A 21284-nucleotide genomic window follows, 5' to 3' on the forward strand; every position below is an offset into this window, starting at 1 on the left:
GTTTCCACTGTATAACAAAGTGAATCAGCTATATGCATACGTATATCCCCATATCCCCTCCCTCTTGCATCTCCCTCCCACCCTCCTTATCTCACCCCTCTAGGTGGTCACAGAGCACCGAGCTGATCTCCCTGTGCTACGCGGCTGCTTCCCACTAGCTATCTATTTTACATTTGGTAGCGTATATATGTCCATGCCACTCTCTCACTTCATCCCAGCTTACCCTTCCTCCTCCCTGTATCCTTAAGTCCATTCTCTACGTCTGTGTCTTTATTCCTGTTCTGCCCCTAGGTTCATCGGAACCATGTTTTTTTTAGATTCCATATATATGTGTTAGCATACGGTATTTGTTTTTCTCTTTCTGACTTATTTCACTCTGTATGACAGACTCTAGGTCCATCCACCTCACTACAAGTAACTCAATTTCGTTTCTTTTTATGGCTGAGTAATATTCCATTGTATATATGTGCCACATCTTCTTTATCCATCCATCTGTCAATGGACACTTAGGTTGTTTCCATGTCCTGGCAGTTGTAAATAGTGCTGCAATGAGCATTGAGGTACATGACTCTTTTTGAATTATGGTTTTCTCAGGGTATATGCCCAGTAGTGGGATTGCTGGGTCATATGATAGTTCTGTTTTTAGTTTTTTAAGGAACCTCCATATTGTTCTCCGTAGTGGCTGTAGAGAATGGACTTGAGGACACGGGGAGGGGGAAGGGTAAGCTGAGACGAAGTGAGAGAGTGTCATTGACATATATACACTACCAAACGTAAAATAGATAGCTAGTGGGAAGCAGCTGCATAGCACAGGGAGATCAGCTCGGTGGTTTGTGACCACCTAGAGGGGTGGGATAGGGAGGGTTGGGAGGGAGACGCAAGAGGGAGGAGATATGGGGATATATGTATACGTATAACTGATTCACTTTGTTATACAGCAGAAACTAACACAACAATGTAAAAGAATTATACTCCAATAAAGATGTTTAAAAAAAAAAAAAGGTCTTCCTTAGAGGGTTTAGTATTTTCTAAAAATGTGGTACAAGGTTCTGAATGGCAATCTGATTCATTCAACAACTACTTATTGGGTACTTGCTTTGTGCCAGCTTCCCTTCTAGGCACTGAGGATGGAGCAATATACAAAACAAATGTAAGCAGCCATCTCTCCTTGCTTCATCCCCCCAAAAAACAATTGTGATGAAATTAAAAATCAGAAAAGCTAATTTTACCATGTATTGTAGGGACAACTCACTGAAAATATTAAAGTGTATCTATATCTTAGAAGTAGTTACCTTAAAATTTAATGAGTGTAAAAATTAATTTAAAAAAAATTTAATGAGTGAAAAATTCCTTATAATTTGGGGAATAGAAGAATGTGATAAAAAGCTATAGAAGTGCATACGGGTGTCAAATGAACCAGGAGTGTGGGAATCTCCTTAGCACAGTGCCTCACTCTTAACAGGAAATTAACAAATAGTTGAGTTATTGCAGGAAAGCAAACCATTGAACTAGGAGAATGTGTTGTTTCTTCCTCATCCTTCAGGGAAAAGAAAGTAATTAACTCAGATTCCTTTTTTTTCTCTTTATTTGAAGGGTTTATTATTATTTTTCTACTAAAGAAAAAATTGTACGAGTAATAGATGATCATTGTAAAAATTTCAAAACCACTAATTAAGAAAAGAAGGGAAAAAGTTTAATTTCCCTCCAATCTTATCAGTATAAACATGTAAAATATAAGCAAGTATTTCTATAAAAATGCAACCATGTCATGATACTGATTTTCCCATTAAATCTTAATGTTTTTTCATGTCAGTAAATGTAGATCTGGATCATAATTTTAATTACTAGAGTATTACACTGTACAAATATACTGTAATTATAGTTCTATAGGTTGGCTATTTAGGTTGTTTCTGATGTTTCATATTTTTAAATATGCTGTGAGAATATATCCTCTTAGGAATATGCTTATGGACTTGTCCAATAATTTCCCTAAAATAAAACCTATCTAGAAATGGGATTATCAGTAAAGGTTTATATTCTTCTTAAAGGCTTTTCCAAATAGGACCTTGTACAATTTATATCCCCACTTTTCCACTTTAGCCACCATTCAATATTATAATTTATTAAATCTTTATCAATTTGATAACTGAAAAATGGATAACTTGTTTTAATTTGCATTTCTTTGATTATTAGCAAGGTTGAATATTTAATATGTATTTACTCATCTGATTTTCTTCTTTTGTAAGCTGCTTGTTAATTTTACAAGAATTTGCCAAGATCTTTTACAAGGTATTAAAAGATGTTTTTGATGAAAGTTATTCCATGATAAAATAGGCTTGAAAAGCACTGAGCTAGACAAAATTAACAGCACTATTAGAGTAAAGCTGCCATAACTTGAAAAAAATGTCCCTTAAGTATATTAACTTCTCCTTGTTCTATGCTTACCAAGAAAACCGATTTGCATTTTAATATTCTGAATAGACACATGTGAGTAAATAGATTTAGCTCTTGTACAAAGGTATTTTATCTGCTGTGTGAAATATGTGTGAATTTTACCCACACATGTGAATGGGCCTTCCAAGGCTTGCCCCCCTCAATGCCTCCTGAGTAAATTAAGAAGTTGCTAAACCTGTATACCCAAGGACTAGACTCTTAACCATGAAACCTACCCCAAATCTGGCCACCCAGTAAGAACCAGCCTTTGAGAGCCAGACAGACTAGTTTTATTGCATCTATAGAACTGATGCAGGCATGATGCTCGAGAATTCCTCTATTTCTAATCCTGAGACACCTCTTAAGTGTGTGTGCAGAACGTTTACACACTATAATACTTAGGAGTTGAACTCTTTAGCTCAAACTTTTGTCACGCTTGATTTGCATTAAAATACATTAGTGTTTGGTCTCAACACTCTGTTGGGTCCTGGAAAGAACTAAAAGAAGATGTGACATTTCTGGGGTTGTCCTCCAAATTTACAAAAGTAGTAAAAACAAAAAACAAAAAACAACAGAAGAAATGGGTCACCTATACACATGAAGAGGAAGCAAATTTTCTATTCAGTAGAAAATATGATGAAGCAAGTTTTTCAAATACTTATCATTACTGGTCTTAACATGGTAATATTTTAATCTGCTAAAATGAAGAGAAACACTTTCTTTTCATATTGTATAACTCCAGCCAGTGGTCTTGTTGAGATGTCATCAAACACATTCACCTTTTCCTCATGTTTTCAATCAAAAATTGAACATTTTGATTCCTCCTTCCTTACTCCCTGAGTGATCTGAACTCTACAATTTTCCTAGCTGTTTTGCATGGATGACATTCATATCAAATTGTTCCAATCTTGTTGCATAAAATTACGACTGATGCCTTATGGCATCACTTCCATTCTCCTAAATTTGACTGATGGCTGTTCTTTCTCTGGCCACTTAGGGAAGAATCTAAGTCTGTTAGAGCCTAGAAGGGATTTCAGAGAATAAATAGTACAAGTCTCTCATTTTACAGATGAGAAAACTTAGAACCAGAAATGCTGAGTGACTTGTCAAAAGCCACTTAACTAGGTAGCAAAGTTGGAACCATATGCCAGTCTTTCTGATTCCCCAGATCCAAATGCTCTCCACATTATGCTACTCATTCTTCTTTGTGTGGATTGGATGCAAAGGTTGCCAGTTCATCACATATGCCCCATATGCTTGATTTTGGTAGGACCAAGTGAAAGAGTAAGCCTACTGTAATCTGAATGTGATGATCAAATTGTACTATCTGCAATGAGACAGTTGTCTATGGTAGAGAAATTTAAATTAATGTTAATTAAACAAAAAAAGACATTAATAATGCTGGTTAAGAATCATCGTCCAATACAATTCTTTTATCTTGGTTGTGTCTCTTTGGCTTCAATAAGAACAGTACTTACGAACTGTGGTCTGGACTGCTAAAGAAAAAGCTCTCTCATCACTGGGTTTCTCTAAGAGTAAGAGAAAACAGCACTTGACCTTGGGGAACAGGAAAACCCATTCTTTCACTCACGTGTCAGCTGTCTCCAAGGCTATGAACACAATGCTGGCGAGGCCTCCTATCACACCAGGTAAGCCGTGTATGTTATGGACCCCACACGTATCGTGGATCCTCAGTTTAGTAGTGAAAAATGGCTAAAATTGTAAAAAGAGGAAGCTTTATTATTTTGTTAGCTATAGAGAGCTGTGTGACTGAAGTCAATAACCATGCAGGAAAATTTTTATCTGCAGGCCAGTTCCCCATCTTCATCTGAAACCTGCTTACATCAAAGAATCTGAATACACTGGTGGCAAAACTGCTCATTTCAGTCTTAGGTAGATAGATTTGAAGGTGAGCGACTTTAACTCCTACTCATTCTTACCTACTGATGGTATCCTAAATCTCATGAATAGGGCTCAGAGTCCTTAATTATACAAAACAAACATCAACAACAACAAAACTTTTAATGGAACTGCCCTGAGGAAAGTAATACAAGTACGTTCAGTTCATACTGTTATAAGTAACTGATATAAACAAAAGAAAGCAAGAAAGAGTAGAAACCACTGGAACACTGATATGTTGAATGACCTAAGGAGAGGTGCTTAGGAAAGGACTTCTCATAGCTTTTCTCTGCTGGTGGGATGTGAGAAGATGATGGGGCAGATCCAAAGTTTGACTCAGAGTGTCTGTTAATACTTACAGTCAGAAACTTGAACCCAAACACGGAGACCATTCCTGCAATGCTCCCAATGATCATAGCATAGTATGGGGTATTTGCCATGTCTGCACTAGTGCCAATAGCCACTCCTCCAGCAAGGGTTGCATTCTGAATGTGAACCTGTGTAGGGCACAGAAACGTGAGTGAGGTGAGAGGAAGGAGGAGGAGTTCAGAAGGACTGGAGCAATCGTGGGTTCAGTGGATTCCACACACCACATATTCTTCAGTTGGAAGGGTTATGGATTCGTTCTTTATTTTTTTTTAATATTATTGGGGAATGGACTTTTTATTTATTTTTAAAATTTTTATTTATTTATTTGGTTGCACTCAGTCTTAGTTGTGGCAGGCAGGCTCCTTAGTTGTGACTCAAGGGCTCCTTAATTGTGGCATGTGAACTCTTAGTTGCGGCATGCATGTGGGATCTAGTTCCCTGACCAGGGATCGAACCCAGGCCCCCTGCACTGGGATCGTGGTGTCTTAACCACTGTGCCACCAGGGAAGTCCCAGGATTCCTTTTTAAGAAGAAGGTTCTTCTTAATTTCAGAAGGCCTTTCATCCCAGCAGTTGACACTTGGTATCCTTGTTGTAGGGTTCTTTGGTCATGTGTGAGAGATCAGGTTAGTAAGACCAGTGTGGAGAGGGATGTGAGGAAATAAAAAGAAGTTGTAGTAGGAGGATGGGAATATATAGCAGTTATTCTGGCAGTGTTCTGCCTCTTTATGCAGCTTTGGAATGCATTTGTGGTTACCGTGAACTGAAAGAGGCCTGTGGCCACTGTGTGCTTTTGCAGAGTCCATGATATTCCAATAATCAAAGAGGGGATCTAGAGACATTGAAATGTACACATTACACATCAAAGACAACAGCTTTTGCAAGTGTCACTCTTCTGAGAACATTTGAGGGTGGAAGAAAGAGTAACCAGTTTCCATTTACCAGAATTCCTCAGAAAAATCATATTCTGGCTGTTCTGCCAGAGGAAGACAGGTTATCAGTACTTTTGAAAGAGAACCACTGAGCTGTACATGTACGATTGCTTCTTTTTATTGTTTTCAATTTTTTCTCATGAAACAATTTGTAGAGAACTGAAATACATGTCCTTAGCTATGCTTAGAAATATTTTAGTGGGACTTCCCTGGTGGTGCAGTGGTTAAGAATCCACCTGCCAATGCAGGGGACACGGGTTCAAGTCCTGGTCTGGGAAGATCCCACATGCCGCGGAGCAACTAAGCCCGTGCGCCACAACTACTGAGCCAGTGCTCTAGAGCCTGTGAGCCACAACTACTGAGCCCGTGTGCTACGACTAGTGAAACGCCTAGAGCCCGTGCTCTGCAACAAGAGAAGCCACTGCAATGAGAAATCCGTGCACCGCAATGAAGAGTAGCCCCCGGTCGAGGCAAATAGAGAAAGCCCACACGCAGCAATGAAGACCCAACGCAGCCAAAATAAATAAATAAAAATTTTAAAAAAGAAAGTAATATTTTGGTACAATATCTTTTTTCTCCCTCAGCTTAGAAAAGAAGAGTGGCTGATCTGAGGATTATTCCTTCACTGATATTTCTTTAAGCTCTTAGGCAAGAAACTCAAAAGACTATTTTGTGGGAGATATTAAAAAAGTTTGATTTTGAAATAATTTTAGACATGTAACAGTTACAAAAATATTGCAGAGGATTTCCATATATACCACACTCAGTTTCCCCCAATGTTAATGTCTTACATCACTGTAGAACTAGGAAATTAGCATTGGTGTAATATTATTAAATACCTTTTTGAATTTCACCAGTATTCCTACTAATATCCCTTTTCTTTTCCAGAATCCTATTCAGGATCCCACATTACATTTAGTTGTTATTTCTTTGGGAGAAATATCTGCTGTTAGAAAAATAAAATCAACTTGCATTCTCCCACTCTCTTTTTCTACTCTTGTAGAATTTCCTGTTTCTAAAAAGATTTTCTAAGAACTTGGGGACAGTTAGCTCTATCATTAAAGAAATATGCTTCAGATCTTTGATTTTTGCATGATTATATTCCCTACTAGACTGTAAATTCCATGATAACACTTTTAATTTGCCAGAGTACACATTTGAAGAATAAAGGAATGTTATTTTCAGATTATTCTCCAAGGTCTGCAGTGTTGTGATTTGTTCGGGCAGCTCAGCAGTGATGCAGAAGTGAACTAGTCATCATAGCAGCCATCAGGGTCGCTTAGCGAAAGTTCCATGGGGGTTAACATGGCACTTACCATATGGAGCTTGCCTCGGCTCTCAAGAAGGCTGGAGCATGCGTAGGCTGTAACCACGCAGGCGGCAAGAGAGAAGTATGTGTTTACGATGGCCATGTACTGGTTCTTTCCAGCATTAGCGATGGCCGAATTAAAGCTGGGCCAAAATATCCATAAAAAAAGAGTCCCTGTAGTAAATCACAAAAAGGGATATTAGTTCTGAATATGGAAGACAGTCCAGGGGAAGCCGTTTGCCTTGGGCATTGACAAGACGTCTTTACTTTTATGTTTTGTTATCTAAGAGTTAGGGGAAAATAGTGGTATTCCCTTGCGTCTGACCAAATAGAGAAGAATCAGACAAGTTCATTCCCAACTCACCAATCATTGCAAACAAGTCTGAGTGGTACACAGACTCTTCATTGTGATGCCCTTCTTTCAGGCTTGATCGATACAAGACGCCTGCTACAGCCAAACCAAAGTAGGCCCCAAAGGCATGGATGGTCATTGATGCTCCAATATCAGAGGCCTGAGGGTGGCAAAACATTCATGTAAATAGAGGTGAAACTCACTACAGGAGGGAGGTCAATGAAAGAACTGTTTCATGGGTTAAAGAAAAAAAGATCAAGAGAGAGAAAAAATGGTCAGAGAAAGGGAATAAAACAGGATCATGAAAAACAAAAAAGTGCAAGCATTGGAGCCACACGGAACTGACTTTCAATCCTAGGTCAGGTACTTCTCTGATGTGACTTTAGACAAATTACTCTACTTCTTTAAATCTCCAGTTCTGTAAAATGGGGAAATGTTACCCAGCTAATACAGTTTGTGGTAAGATTTAGATGGGACCATGTTTTTCAACTGTTAGGTCCTTAGTGGGCACTCAATACATTTTAGGTTACTTTTCCAGGTTATGGAAATTCTCAGGGAAATATTATGCACTGCACTTGATACAAAACAAACATGATTTTTGCCTTCACTTGACATTGCAGTAAAAGCTCACTTCATTGTAACTCAAAGACTTGAAGTTTCAAGAAGCTTCACCCTGCAATGATGATATGAAAAGCAGCTGAGGGACTTCCCTGGCGGTCCAGTGGTTAAGACTCTGTGCTTCCACTGCAAGGGGCACGGGTTCGATCCCTGGTCTGGGAACTAAGATCCCACCTGCTGCTCAGTGCCGCCACAAAAAAAAAAAAAGAAAAAAAAAAATCCCAAAGAAAAAGAAAACCAGCTGAGGTCCAAGATTCATTTGAAGAAGTGCATTTTAGGTCCCTCTTTAAGACACAATGGATTTGATCCAGTTTCCTACATTTCTTGTCTCTACATGGAAAGGTCAGTGTGCCAAACCCAAGGCATTGCTCTGTACTTATTAAAGTAGGAAAAGAATACAAATTTATTAATTTATTTAAATTTTCATGCTTGATAAACTCCTATGTACCTTTCAGGTCCAGCTTAGCTGTCACTTCCTCAGACAAGTCTTCCTTGATTCCACAGTCTAAATTAGGTCTTTCAGGTGTACTCCTTCAGAGCCGCTCTATTTAGTTTTTCAAAGCATGTGCTGCAATTTATAATATTTGTGTGTGTGTGTGCGTGATTCTATAGGTAGATGGTTGAATGTGTGATCATTTGTTGGATGTCTGTTTCCCCCACTAGACTGTAAACCCTATGAAGACAGAGACATTAACTATTTGTTTGACACTGAATCACCAACACATGACACCTAGAAAGTTACCAAAAGTATTTGCTATTGAATTACATGTTCAATAGAGGCATAAATAAAATACTGGAGAGTGCCCGGAAATATTCTATTTATTTTCCTTGGGGGAATCAATGAGATTTTCACGGAGGAGAAGAAATTTCATCTAAGCTTTAATAAAAGGCTTTGAAAGAGCTATTCAATGAGTAGTTGAAATATAAATAGGAATTGATCATTGATAGAAAATGTATTTTAATAAAAAGAGTTGTAGAGCTAGAAAATTCTGGATTTGAATCCAGATTCAGGCAAGTAAGTCATTTAGCATCTGTGATCATCAGTTTTATTGTGTATAAACAGTAACATCATAATACCTACTTTACACTGTTGTGGTGATAGTGCAATTAAATAATGTTTATAAAACTCCTGGTTTACAGTAGGCGCTCACATGATCATTATGATTACTATATGCTATGGTATCACTGTCACCGAGGTTTGTCCCTGAATATAGTGGGCATCCAATACATGTGTTGTGATGTTCAAAGCTAGGTAAGTATCACTAGAACACTTACCCCAAATATCTCGACAACCAGATATTCATTGACAGCAAAGACAGCAATTTCTAAAATTGTCATGGTCAGCATTTGGATTGGACTTGTTTTTCCCAGGACAGCTCCAAAAGAAATCAGAACTGCGGCTGTGCTGAAGTCTGCATTTATCATGCTGAGGGAAGAAGAAAGAAGACACTGAAGAATAATGCACACCCCACATATGTGAGTTGTAATGAACTATAGCCTCACCCTGTCCAGAGTTCAAGGGCCCTCTCCCCACCTGTCCCCATCAGGTGCTTCTCCCAGGCCTACTTTTATCCTCTCCCACGTCCTTGCCCACCCCCACCTCCAATGACCATACAATCTTTAGTTGCTCTCACATTTCCTTTAACCTACCTGTTCTTTACCTCATTTAGGATTTTACCTTAATAAGGTAAAGGAATAATAATAATTATTATTATTACCTTAATAAGGAAGGAATAATAATTTTATGGAAGGAGATTTCTCATACCCTTAAGGTCAAATCATAGTGGATATAGACATGAATGTATGGTCCAGCTCAGTTGAGCAAGGCATTGATTTAGATCCTTGGATCCCAACAATCTTCTACCATGGAAAGGAAACAATTTGCAAGCTAGTTCAGAGGCTGACTGTCAAGAGACTAAGAAACAATTGCTCTGAAAACACAATGGTTGGAAAATAAGGGGTGCTCACTTTTTGATTTCAATGTGGAATTTCTCTCCATGGCTCTGCAGGATCCCCTGTGCAATAGTGCCCCACTGGAGGCCCAGAGCAGCAATGAGTAGGTTGATGCCCACACTACTGAAGCCATATTTTCGCAAGAAGGTCATGAGGAAGCCAAACCCAGCAAATACCATAACATGCACATCTTGGAAGACTGCAAAAGAGCAGAGGAAAAAAAAATCTTCATAAGGGGACCAGTGAGAAAGTGTTACATCATAGCATATTCCATTTACTAAGTGCTACTTCCTTTTCAAAAAACACTACAAAAGGAACGTTAACTGGGCTGCCAAAGGCTGGGTTCAAGTGCCAGCTTGGTTACTTACTAGCCAGGAGACCTTGGGCAAATTATTCAGTGTTTGAGCCTTTTCTTGGAAGACTATGCACTATCATACCAGTGTGTCTTTCATCCTCTCCCTGAAGAGTTTTCCATTGCTTTCCACCTGAGGAAAACTTTGCAAAACACAGTGCAAGTATCACCCGCTCTTGCAGACTTTCCTAATATTTCCAGGGAAAATTAATATTTCCTCTTGTCTTTCCCAAACCTCAGCTTTAGCATTTGTCACATTGCATTACCATTTATTTAGCACGTATCACACGGTAATAGTTATTTGGTGAGGTGTCCATTGCCTGCACTAGATTGTGAGTTTCCTGATTGAAGGGATTAGGACATATTCATCCTTTGCTCCCCTGAACCTGTCATAAAAGTGTGCATATAGGAAAAGAGGCAACATTGACTAAATGAATGAGCTGCTGTCTTTATCTATCAAATGTGTATAATAGGACCAGCCCTGGAAATCTTACTAGATCATTATTCAAGTCATATGGGATAATGTCTTTGTTAACACTTTCTAAGCCAACAGAAGGAAGGCTGTATCCTCTTGAGGAACAGATACTTGACTTGGTTCTGGAGATGTAGGCTGATATCCCCCAATTGTATCACGTGACTGTGAGACCTTGGGCAAGTCACTTATTCTCTGGGAGCTTCAGTGTTCTCATCTGCAATACTGCAAAAACTATATTTCACATTTCCTGGGGCTGTAGGGAGTGCTGCCAGGTGAGAGCTCTCCCTTCCCTCTGGGGAACACTCTTGTCTTATACAGGTCACAGGCCTTCCCTCGGGAAGCCTGAGTCCAATGACTGGTTCACATGAGCTTCCCCTTGCCTCGGGAGAGGGCCACCTGAAGCTAGACAATCCCAGTCTCAGAGTTTCTGGTGGGGTTAGCTGAGGCTTCTCTCTCTGCCCAAACACTTCTGCTGCAGGTGTTGATCATAAGACACTCCCCAATAACCTTCTTTCAGGCTAATGTCGCTCTTAGAGTCTGTAGCACCTTCCCTTTGGGCTCCCCTCGTCTCTGTAGAACTGTCCTGACTCTCTCCCCAAAACAGCTTGCATACTACATTTTTTTCAGACTTTTCAGATTAAATCCGATCAACTAATCTGTGGCAGTGATCACAAACCCGGAAGTGGATGAAGATGCTGTCTTTCTAAAGATTCCCAGTATTTGAAAAGGGCTGGTTGGAGCCGTGGGGACTTACCCTACCATCTTACTCTATGACAAATACCAGGACAGACAGCAGTTGGCATCATAGACTGAATTACGAGGGTCCTTTGGTGGTCTAGAAGCTAGTCTCACTTGTATGTGAGTGCTGCAAATGTAATAAAGAGAATGAGAAAACCAGACCAAACTTGGTGATTCAGGCACACACAGTGTCATCATTCTTTCGGCCCCATCCATGCAGTGAGCCCTTTGGTCATTTTATTGTTTGTTGGTGCAACCTCCCAAGACAGTCAGACTGAAGAGGGTGAAAATGGGAAAAATAGATTTCTGAAGATTCCCTCTCCTTAGCAGCTTTGAGGGAGGTCTCAGAGAGGAGAATGCTGCAGTCTTTGAGGTAATGCCTATTGGCAATAATCTGACTTATACCCGCATTCTGGATGCCCCCCCTCATCTCCTCATATCTTCCCAGAGAACTTCAGAATTGGGATTTTACCTGACCTGCCGATGGGCAACTGTCAACTAACATCAACCTGTTTGATTTTGGAAATATAGGTGACCACATACATTCATCTATTTTTACAGATTGTTTTACCACCATTTAAATTTTTTACGTAAACATTTGATCTAGCTCATAGACTAAGTTGGAGTGGAGCTCGGAGAGTACGCGTGACTTAGTGTTTATGATTTTCCTAGACCTTTCTGCAACTCAGTTTTCTCCTCTTTAAAGAACAGTTTGGATTAGATGAAGCCCAAAGTTTCTCCTAGCTCTATAAGTTGTTTCATTTATTTTATTTTGTTTTTAGGTCAGGACTCTAAGATCCAGAGAAGTTAGGTGAGTTGTTTATAATCACAAAACTAGAATACAAATAAGAACCCAGTCTTACTGTCTTCACTGTTTTTTTTTTTCATTACGCCAAGTTATTTTTCTAAACATTCTTTTCTTTTTTCCGAGAGTACTCTTGTTCCTCCTGTCATCGGCTGATTTTAAAGTGTGCAGTAACCAACGAATTTAAAAATTGTTTTAACTAGTTTTGTAATGTCTCACACCGGGAGTAACAATTATTCAGATTCTATCCCTCTCTTCCTTTGTTGGAAAACCAGACATTGTATAGAGGGAGGAATTTCTTGTATTAACAGTGCTCCACTGTTTCCCACCCCTCCCCCAAATCTAATTCTTGTTACTGATTTTCGCCACAAGGGGGCTTTAAGAACCTCATCTAAGAGCTTACAAAGTTGAGAAGTCTCTTGACAAATAATGGTTCTGTATGAAAGGTATGGATAAAAAGGTTTATAAACAGTTAGGATTATGTATTGTCTTTCATCCTGCACTAGGAATGTTTTTTTGCGGGTGGGGACAAAGGAGAGGGTCATGAGTTTAGTTTTATGGGGCAAGACTCTGCCATTAAAGGAATTAAGTATCCTCTTCATAGAAGGAAAAAGGGATTTCTTTAGTGATTGGAACTTTTGTGAAGTCTTCTGACAGGTTTTAAGGACTGCCAAGACTTGTCTAAATCAGATATTCTCAGTAGCAGGCAATTTTAAAAAATTGAAGTATAGTTGATTTACAATACTGTTTTAGTTTCAGGTATAAGGCATAGTGATTTGCCTTTTTTTTTTTTTTTTCAGATTATGTTCCATTATAGGCTATTACAAGATATTGGGTAGAATTCCCTGTGCTATATAGTAAATTCTTGTTGCTTATTTACTTTATGTATAGTAGTTTATATCTGTTAATCCCATACTCCTAATTTGTCCCTCCCCTTCCCTTTCCCCTTTGGTAACCATAAGTTTGTTTTCTATGTCTGTGAGTCTGTGTCTGTTTTGTATATAGATTCATTTGTATTATTTTTTAGATTCCACGTGTAAGTGATATCTTATAGTATTTGTCTGTCTCCATCAATAGCAGGCAACTTTAGCCTCTAAAGTAAACTTGGCAACGTCTGGTATTTTTGTTCTATATTTTACTTCACATTTATCTTGGACTAGGGGATCTTTTAAGCCCTGATAACTCAATGTCTTTAAAATGCAACTGATGATTCCAACTCTTCCTCTCCTACCACCAACCAACAAAAAAATGAAACAGAACCTTCTTTCTCCTTTATTTCCTGTATACGCCTGTTGCCTAGAATGTCCGCCCCATCCCACCTCCAACACTGTTTTTTTTTTTGGCCACGCCACGTTGGCTTGTGGGATCTTACTTCCCTGACCAGGGATTGAACCCGGGGCCCTGGCAGTGAGAGTGCCGAGTCCTAACAACTGGACCGCCAGGGAATTCCCCTATACCCAACACTTCTTTACCTGGCATACTTCTAGATGAACTTCAAGAACCAGTGCTCTGCACAGTGTTGCCGGGCACAGCTGTAACGTTGTGCACGTTCCTCTGGTTTTATTTTATTTGTTTATGTGCTTGTCTGTGCCCGTTTATCATCAATTTTTCTTTGTTTCAGTGTGTTATAATCTATTACCGTCATACCATTATTATTTTTAATGCTCTATTTATCCCCAATTTGGCTAGGAGGAGGATCTTGTGTTCTCTTGACATGGCCCCGTTTGCCTTTATGCACTTGGCTTACCTTGAGCTTTCTTTGCCCTGACCTGGAATGAGCCTCTGAGTGGAAAATGGTAGTTAGAAGCCAAGATATGGGTTCTATCTGTGCTCATTGCTTCCAGTCCTTTTAAGTAAACAAAATGAGTCAACTCAAAGGCAGCATACAGGAGGCTGGTATCTTATTGTTAGATTATAAAACACAGCATGTTAATTCAAGCATTGTATCACTTAGGATAGCAGCAAACAATTTCCTAGGAATCATTTACCCTGCACTTTTTGTAACCTTGTGCCTGTCACATATATCTAGATTTGCTGAATCTTTTGTAATAAATGAACTGAATGAGGAATTCCCTGGCAGTCCAGTAGTTAGAACTCGGTGCTTTCACTGCCCTGGCCTGGGTTAATCCCCGGTCAGGGAACTAAGATCCTGCAAGCTGCGTGGCGCAGCCAAAATAATAAATAAATAGATAAATAAATGAACCGAATGATATCTGAATAAATATAGGAGCATATTCTTAAATTGTGATTTTAAAAATAAATCATCATACTAATCTGTCGCTGGTATTGAAATTCATAAAATAATTTCCAGTGCTGTGTACATTCGTTGCCAGTTTACCTATACCTTCAGTAATTCTTCAAGTGTGATCTGCAGACATCTTGGGCATCTTGGAAACACTTTCAGGGAATCTGAGGTTAAAATGATTTTTACAATAATTCTAATTCAAGATGTTATTTGACTTTTTCACTGTGTTGATATTTCCGCAGATGATGAAAAACAATGGTATAGAAAACTACTTGTACTTTAGCATGAATGAAAGCAGTGGTACCAAACTGAACTAGTAGTCTGGTATTCTTCATGACCACACACTTGCAGTAAAAAAAGCCAGTTTTACTTACAAATTCCTTGATGAATCAGTAAAAATTATTAATTGTAACTCTTGACCCTCTCATACATGTCTTTACACATAAAGCACTACTGAAACATAATGGTTGTCTCAGGTTGTGCCTGAACTTGGCACAGTCCATGGTGCTAGGTAGGTGCCCCCAAATGTTTGTTGACTTGACTTGAACTTTGCTTCTTAGCGAGTGAATATTTAATAATCTTCTCTCCAGTGACTTATGCTGTTGCATAAGTTTGATGTATATCAATTGTTTGAAATGTAGGAAAAAATATATAGGTATAATTAGTATAATTGTGTGGTTTCTAGGGCTGTTCTACAAAATATTTTAACCAGTGATAACACAGCTGAACTGGAAGATTAGTACTAACCAGAATTTTAGATCTTGGGAGCCACCTTACGGAAGAGAGAACTTTTAATTGTGTATAGACTTGAGTTATGGGGAGCATTTTGAATGAGTGAAGACTGCCTTCCATGTAAAATTTCACTTTGTGTTCTGCTTAATGCCCTCTTCTGGGCCCCCAGGGGCCTCTATTGCTTAAATTCTTCTTCCCTTATCCTGCCCCCTGCCTATGTCCTGGCTTCACTGCCCTTATAAGTGAGGAAGATGTTGTGGTTTGTTTGTGTCTGTGTGTGTGTGTGTGTGTGTGTTGGCTGTTGATTGTTAACCATTATTATTATTGGCAACTGTGATTTGATGTTTCCTTAAAGAAGTGAAAAAGAATCCTGCCCTAGATATCATTTTTTGATCCCTCTCTTGTTTTCATGTTTGATACAGCTGATATAACAGAAAATCCTTTTAGCGATACTTTCAAGTTATAGCCAGAATTTGACCATTTCTCAGAACTTCCTCCATTATGACCTTGGTCCAGCCTACTTTCATATCTCTTCAGGATTACTGGATGGTTCTCGTAATATGACTTCCTAGTTGTTCCTTTGATCCCCTACAAACTCTTTTCTACTTAACATCCAGAAGAATGTCTTTAAAACTTAAGTCATATCATACTCCTCCTCTCAAAGTCCTCCAATTGTTTATCAACTCAGAATAAAAACAGTTTGCTTACAACGGTCTACAAGGCTCTGTAGCACCCGAACTCTCACACTTCTGAGTTTGTTTTCCCTGCTTGCTCACTGCATATACTAAATACCCCAGGGCCTTTGCACTTGCCGTTTCTTCCATATAAAATGTCCTTGTTCCGTTTCCATACAGTTTATTCTCTTGCCTCTTTTAGTTCTGTTTAATGTCACTTCATATCAAAAAGACCTATCCAGACTCTACATTAACTGCCTTTCTCAATCAGATTTCTCATTTAAACCATGGAACAAGACAATGATTTAAGTAACTATTTTCTAGTTCTCTCAAAGATGGTACAGGATTGGTACCACTGTAGAAGCACAGAAGAGAAGTTAATTAATTGTATGCAGTGGATGCCTTGGGCTAGTAAGACTTAATTCATTCACATAACCCTGGTTGAGAAAGGCTGAAAGGATATCCCCCTTGTCCAGGTACATCTATTTTAAAATATTCCTTTGTTTATTGCTGTGGCATTTTAGTACCATGTGAGTGTGTGTGTGTGAGTGTATGGCTGTGTGCTATGTGTATGTATAACATACAAGCAGATATATACATGTATATATTTGCTTGTATTATACACAGATATGCATATGTATATGTATATACACATATATACATATATGTATATACACATATATACATATATGTATATATGTGTAAATGCTTTTCCCCTCCCAGCACAGTATACATGTGAATATGAGTATACATATTGAATATATATCTATTCATATATATATATGTATATACATATATATGTGTGTATATACATATATGGTCTGGGTTTTCCCATTGGAATGTAAACTTCATAATGAAATAGAGCAGGACCCTATGGTCCTCCCCCCATCCATGTTCTCCACCTGCCTTTTGTCTGTGGAAAAACTCTAGCCAAAGAATAAGTTTAATAGAAGTGAGAAAATGCAGAAGCAAAGAATAGCAGTCCAAAAAGACTAAATAATAATAGTTTAGTCATTAACCAAAGTCAAGGACCTTTAGTTCCTCCTCATGGGCTATAGATAATATCGTGAGCCACATCCTGTGAGCTGCCTTTTAGACACTGAAACCCCCGCCAGGTGGAAGAAGTTAACTACATGATGACCAGACTGTAGCCATGACATAAACTGCCACAATTCTGAGAATTGGCCTCAAAGAAATGGGAACAAACCAACCCTGGAACTAAAGACTAACTGTACTTAAAACAATCAATATGACACTGATCAGACCATTGATGACCAATATCAAGAGGACTGTCAGAGCTGACTGTGCTCTTTCTGCATGTAGCCCCCTCCCTCCGTCTATAAAAGCTCTTGCCTCCTGATTGTCGGGGGACGCGGGGGGGTGGGGAATCGGCCTTTGGACAGGACTCCGCCCTCCCCCTCTGTTGCAGCATCTATAATAAAGCAAACTTTCCTTTCCACCAAACTTGCTTCTTTATTGGCTTTTGAGCGGCGAGCAGCCAGACTCCACTTTCGGTAATAGTAAGCGCGTGGACTTTGCTTGTTTTGTTTGCTTTGCTTTATTTACTGCCTAGAGCCTAGGACCTTGAAGATTGCTTGACGAGAATTGGGACCTAAATAGATATTTTCTTAATGTATCATAAAATGAATGAATTTCTATGTTCCTTGCAAGCAGAGTATAAAGGTTATATGATTGCTAAGCGATTGAAAAAAATGACCATGTTTAGTAACTCTTCTCTCCAACTTGGCTTTTATCTCAAATTCTGAATTGAAGTTTTACCTATGAGTGTTGACACCGGAACTGAGAGAATTCAGCTTGAATTATGCAAATTACGAAGCTTTTGATCTCTTAAGATAACTTTATCTGAATAACACTAATCTTAGATTATATTTTTGGCATTTTGTTTCTGTGCCATACTGCAGCTCTTTGTTTACATGTGTACCGAACAGTGGCGTCTTACAATAAAGACATCTTACTTGTTTTATCTTGGAGTAAGTTTGCTGTAGCACATGCTTGGTGCATAGTAAAAATGTTTACTGGATGAAGAAACGAAATATACAAAAGCATACAGAGTTGAACAGAATTCTTTTCTGCTTTGGTGTTCTTGAACTTGCAAATTATAAAATTCTTTAATCAAGAACCCTTTTGGATATCTATGTAGTGTAAAGAGAACTAGATTTGGACCCTGAGTCTCTGATTTATGGTCCTAACTCTGCCCTTAACTTGCGAATGTGCATTTTGGCTGAGTCCCTTGGCAACTCTAGGTCACAGTTTCTACATGAGAATACTCCCCATTATATAAACTCGCTCAAAAATGTATAGGAATGAGAGAACAAATGTCATATTTTTTAAAAAAAGCTTAGACATATGCTATAGAACTATAATAAGTATCGCTATAAAAATAATTTAATAAATTAATAAAATTTAACATTTAATAAATAATAAATACTAAAATTAATTGTGCCTCACTGAAAAAACAGTCTATATAACAGGATTATATTACAACCTCCCTCCCTGGTTAACAAGGTGATGAATATGCCTGGATCCTAGTAAGCAGTCAGTAAATGGTAGTTATTATTTTGATACTTAGTATTTCATAGCCTGCCTGTCCTAACTTGAAACTAAATCCCTTCTTTCCTCCAGTCGCCATTCCCAGGGAAGGGTCCTGCTTTTAAAATATGTCAGGTGCTCACACGTTTCTTCTCATCTCAGAGGAACTAATGGTCTTCCTTTCATAATATTATAAAACCTTGAGTACATCATTTACATCCTATATCATCCTTAAAACCCCTTCTTATACCTTAAGGCCCTTACATGAATTCCTTCTCAATATTCCATTTTGTTTCTACTCTTTCTCCTCCAAAGTTAACTTTGAGTCCTTTTTTTGGTTGGGGGGGGATATTTTTATACCTTGCAGAACTAGTGATGAAGGGAAAAATAAGGTCATTTAGCAGCATGTAGGCAACACAAAACATTGATCAATTATTTACATTTTCAGCTTCTTGTTCTGATATTTTAATAAACACAGATTCTATCCAAACACATTAACTACAGAGACCAGATGCCCCAGAATAAACTTATAATAACCTTAGCACTCAGAACTATCACATAATTCTATAAGTAGCTCCCATGTAGAGTGCTAGAGGTTACAGTATTCACAGACCTCACATTCTGAGAACCTAAAATGGGTCCACATTCTGAGAACCCAAAAATGTACAATAAGAAGCAGATTGCTTACTCACGAGGATACAAGTCAAGGTATCTGTCCACATCCACGGTAGATGACTTGGTGCTGTTGGGCTGCTGGGAAACGTTCTGATCCGTTTCATACTGAACAAATAATCCAAATAAAACAATCATGGCAACTTCCAGGCCAATGGCCATGAGAGGGAATGTGAACCTCATGTTTGTGGCAAAGGACAGAGGCACACTGAGGGCTTCACGGTCTGTGGGAGGTTGATAAGGACAGAGGGGCTGCTCTGTGTGTAGAATTAGGCTGCATGCTCAAGGCACTCCAGTGACATTGCAAGAAAAAAAATGGGCAAGACTGGTGAAAACGCCCCATCCACTGGAGTGAATTATGCTCTGTAATCAAACTGTTGTAAATGCTGGTTTGAAGAAAATACAATATAGATTGAAAGAAGCCAGCTGATGGAAATGATCTATTGCACACAAGTGTCTAGACTCTATTTTCCCCCTTTTTATTACATTTTTAAATTAAAAAATTTTTTAATTAATTTAAAAAATTTTTATTGGAATATAGTTGATTTGCAATGTTGTGCTGTACAACAAAGTGAATCAGTTATACTTATACATATATCCACTCTTTTTAAGATTCTATTCCTGTGTAGGTCATCACAGAGTACTGAGTAGAGTTCCCTGTGCTATACAGTAGGTTCTTATTAGTTATCTATTTTATATATAGTAGTGTGTATATGTCAATCCCAATCTCCCAATTTATCCCTCCCCCCACTTTTTTCCCCGGTAACCATAAGTTTGTTTTCTACATCTGTGACTCTATTTCAGTTTTGTAAATAGGTTCATTTGTACCATTTTTTAGATTCCACATATAAGTGATATCATATGATACTTGTATTTCTCTGTCTGACTTACTTCACTCAGTATGACAATCTCTAGGTCTGTCCATGTTGCTGCAAGTGGCATTATTTCTAGTGTCTAGACTCTAATGTAACTTTAATTCAGCAGAAACTCGATGCTAATTGTGTGACAGGCACTGAGCTGGGCCCTCTAGGAGACACAAAAGTAAGCAAAGTATAGAACGGGTCTATTAGCTTCCTTGAGGAAGTTAATCTAGTTGGGAAGACAGAAATGTAAGCAAGTGATCATATAAAAACAGATGAGTAATATAACAGTGTTTGTAAAAGTATTGGGGAACATAAATAAGGCAGCAATTCATTTTGTCTTGGCCCAAGAACACTACTAGCACATGAAATGCTATGGATGGAGGCATTACAAAACTAAATAGGCTTTACCAGTAAAACAGAAAGAGGAACTAGCATAAGGCTTGGAAGAACATGGCATAGTTGAGGAATAGCAATTCGTTAGGTAAAGCTGGGAGAAATGGGGAGGGACCAGGTGTGGGGTAGCTGGTGATAAAGCTGTAATGGTAGCTGGGCTGGATTATAAAGGGTCTTGCATTCAGTATTAAGAATGCTGCATATATACAGTGGAATATTACTCAGCCATAAAAAAGAACAAAATAATGCCATTTGCGGTGACACGGAAGGACCTAGAGATTATCGTACTAAGTGAAAGATGGCACCACAGGAGTGGATTCAGATGGTTAACTTCGGGAGCACACATGTACGTCCCCCACTTTGATTTCTGGTTTTGCAGTGGCCCAAAGGGTGCTCGTGATAATTCCAACAGATCATAAAGGCAAAGTACTAACGCTGATAAACTCTACACAAGGTTGTAAAAAACCAAGTAACAGGGAATTCCCTGGCTGTCCAGTGGTTAGGGCTCTGAGCTTCTGCTGCAGGGGCCCTGAATTCCAAGTCTGATCCTTGGTCGGGGAACTAGGATCCCATATGGATCTAGTGAAGAAAAGGTTTTTCCTGTCCCCAAAAAGGCTCTTTGCACCTCTCAGCGCTATAGCTGGGGGGCCCTGTGTTTCCTCATCATCCTACATGGCTGTGGAATTATTTCCCAGAGTATTACCACCCAGCTGGGTTACAGGACCAGAGGAAGCACCAGCACACCCAAAGCAGCTGTCTGAGGTGAGGTCCTTGTCTTAAGCCAAGTGTTCTTAATATTTCTGTGCTATGGACACTTTTGGCAGTTTGTTGAAGCTTCTAAATTTCTTCTCGAAATTTTTTTTTTTTTTTTTTTTTTTTTTTTGCGGTACGTGGGCCTCTCACTGTTGTGGCCTCTCCCGT

General features: G+C 38.8%; 2 protein-coding genes across 14 annotated transcripts in view; one reads left to right on the forward strand and one right to left on the reverse strand.

Annotated features, from left to right (window-relative positions):
• RHAG (Rh associated glycoprotein) overlaps positions 1-19290 on the reverse strand; it is a 21420-nt gene extending 2130 nt beyond the window's left edge. Inside the window, exons 1-7 of the mRNA XM_007101916.1 lie at positions 19128-19290; positions 9880-10063; positions 9187-9337; positions 7306-7453; positions 6949-7115; positions 4692-4829; positions 4025-4146 (exon numbers count right to left, since the gene is read on the reverse strand). Of these exons, the coding sequence (XP_007101978.1) occupies positions 4025-4146; positions 4692-4829; positions 6949-7115; positions 7306-7453; positions 9187-9337; positions 9880-10063; positions 19128-19290 (1073 nt within the window). The remainder of the gene's footprint in view (positions 1-4024; positions 4147-4691; positions 4830-6948; positions 7116-7305; positions 7454-9186; positions 9338-9879; positions 10064-19127) is intronic.
• The window catches only part of C18H6orf141 (chromosome 18 C6orf141 homolog), a 132928-nt gene that overhangs the window by 28996 nt on the left and 82648 nt on the right, over positions 1-21284 (forward strand). For 2 of the 13 annotated variants that reach the window (XM_055080187.1, XM_055080188.1), the window contains exons 2-3: positions 3900-4082; positions 9283-9387. The exons of 2 other annotated variants lie outside the window; for them this stretch is intronic. The gene's annotated coding sequence lies outside the window, so the exon portion shown is untranslated. Of the gene's footprint in view, positions 1-3899; positions 4083-4242; positions 4343-9282; positions 9388-9920; positions 11707-21284 lie in introns of those variants that run through there. 9 more of the 13 variants (XM_028478686.2, XM_028478683.2, XM_028478682.2 and 6 more) reach the window with 9 other exon arrangements.

Source organism: Physeter macrocephalus, chromosome 18 (assembly GCF_002837175.3).
Source record: "Physeter macrocephalus isolate SW-GA chromosome 18, ASM283717v5, whole genome shotgun sequence".
Lineage (NCBI taxonomy): Eukaryota > Metazoa > Chordata > Mammalia > Artiodactyla > Physeteridae > Physeter > Physeter macrocephalus.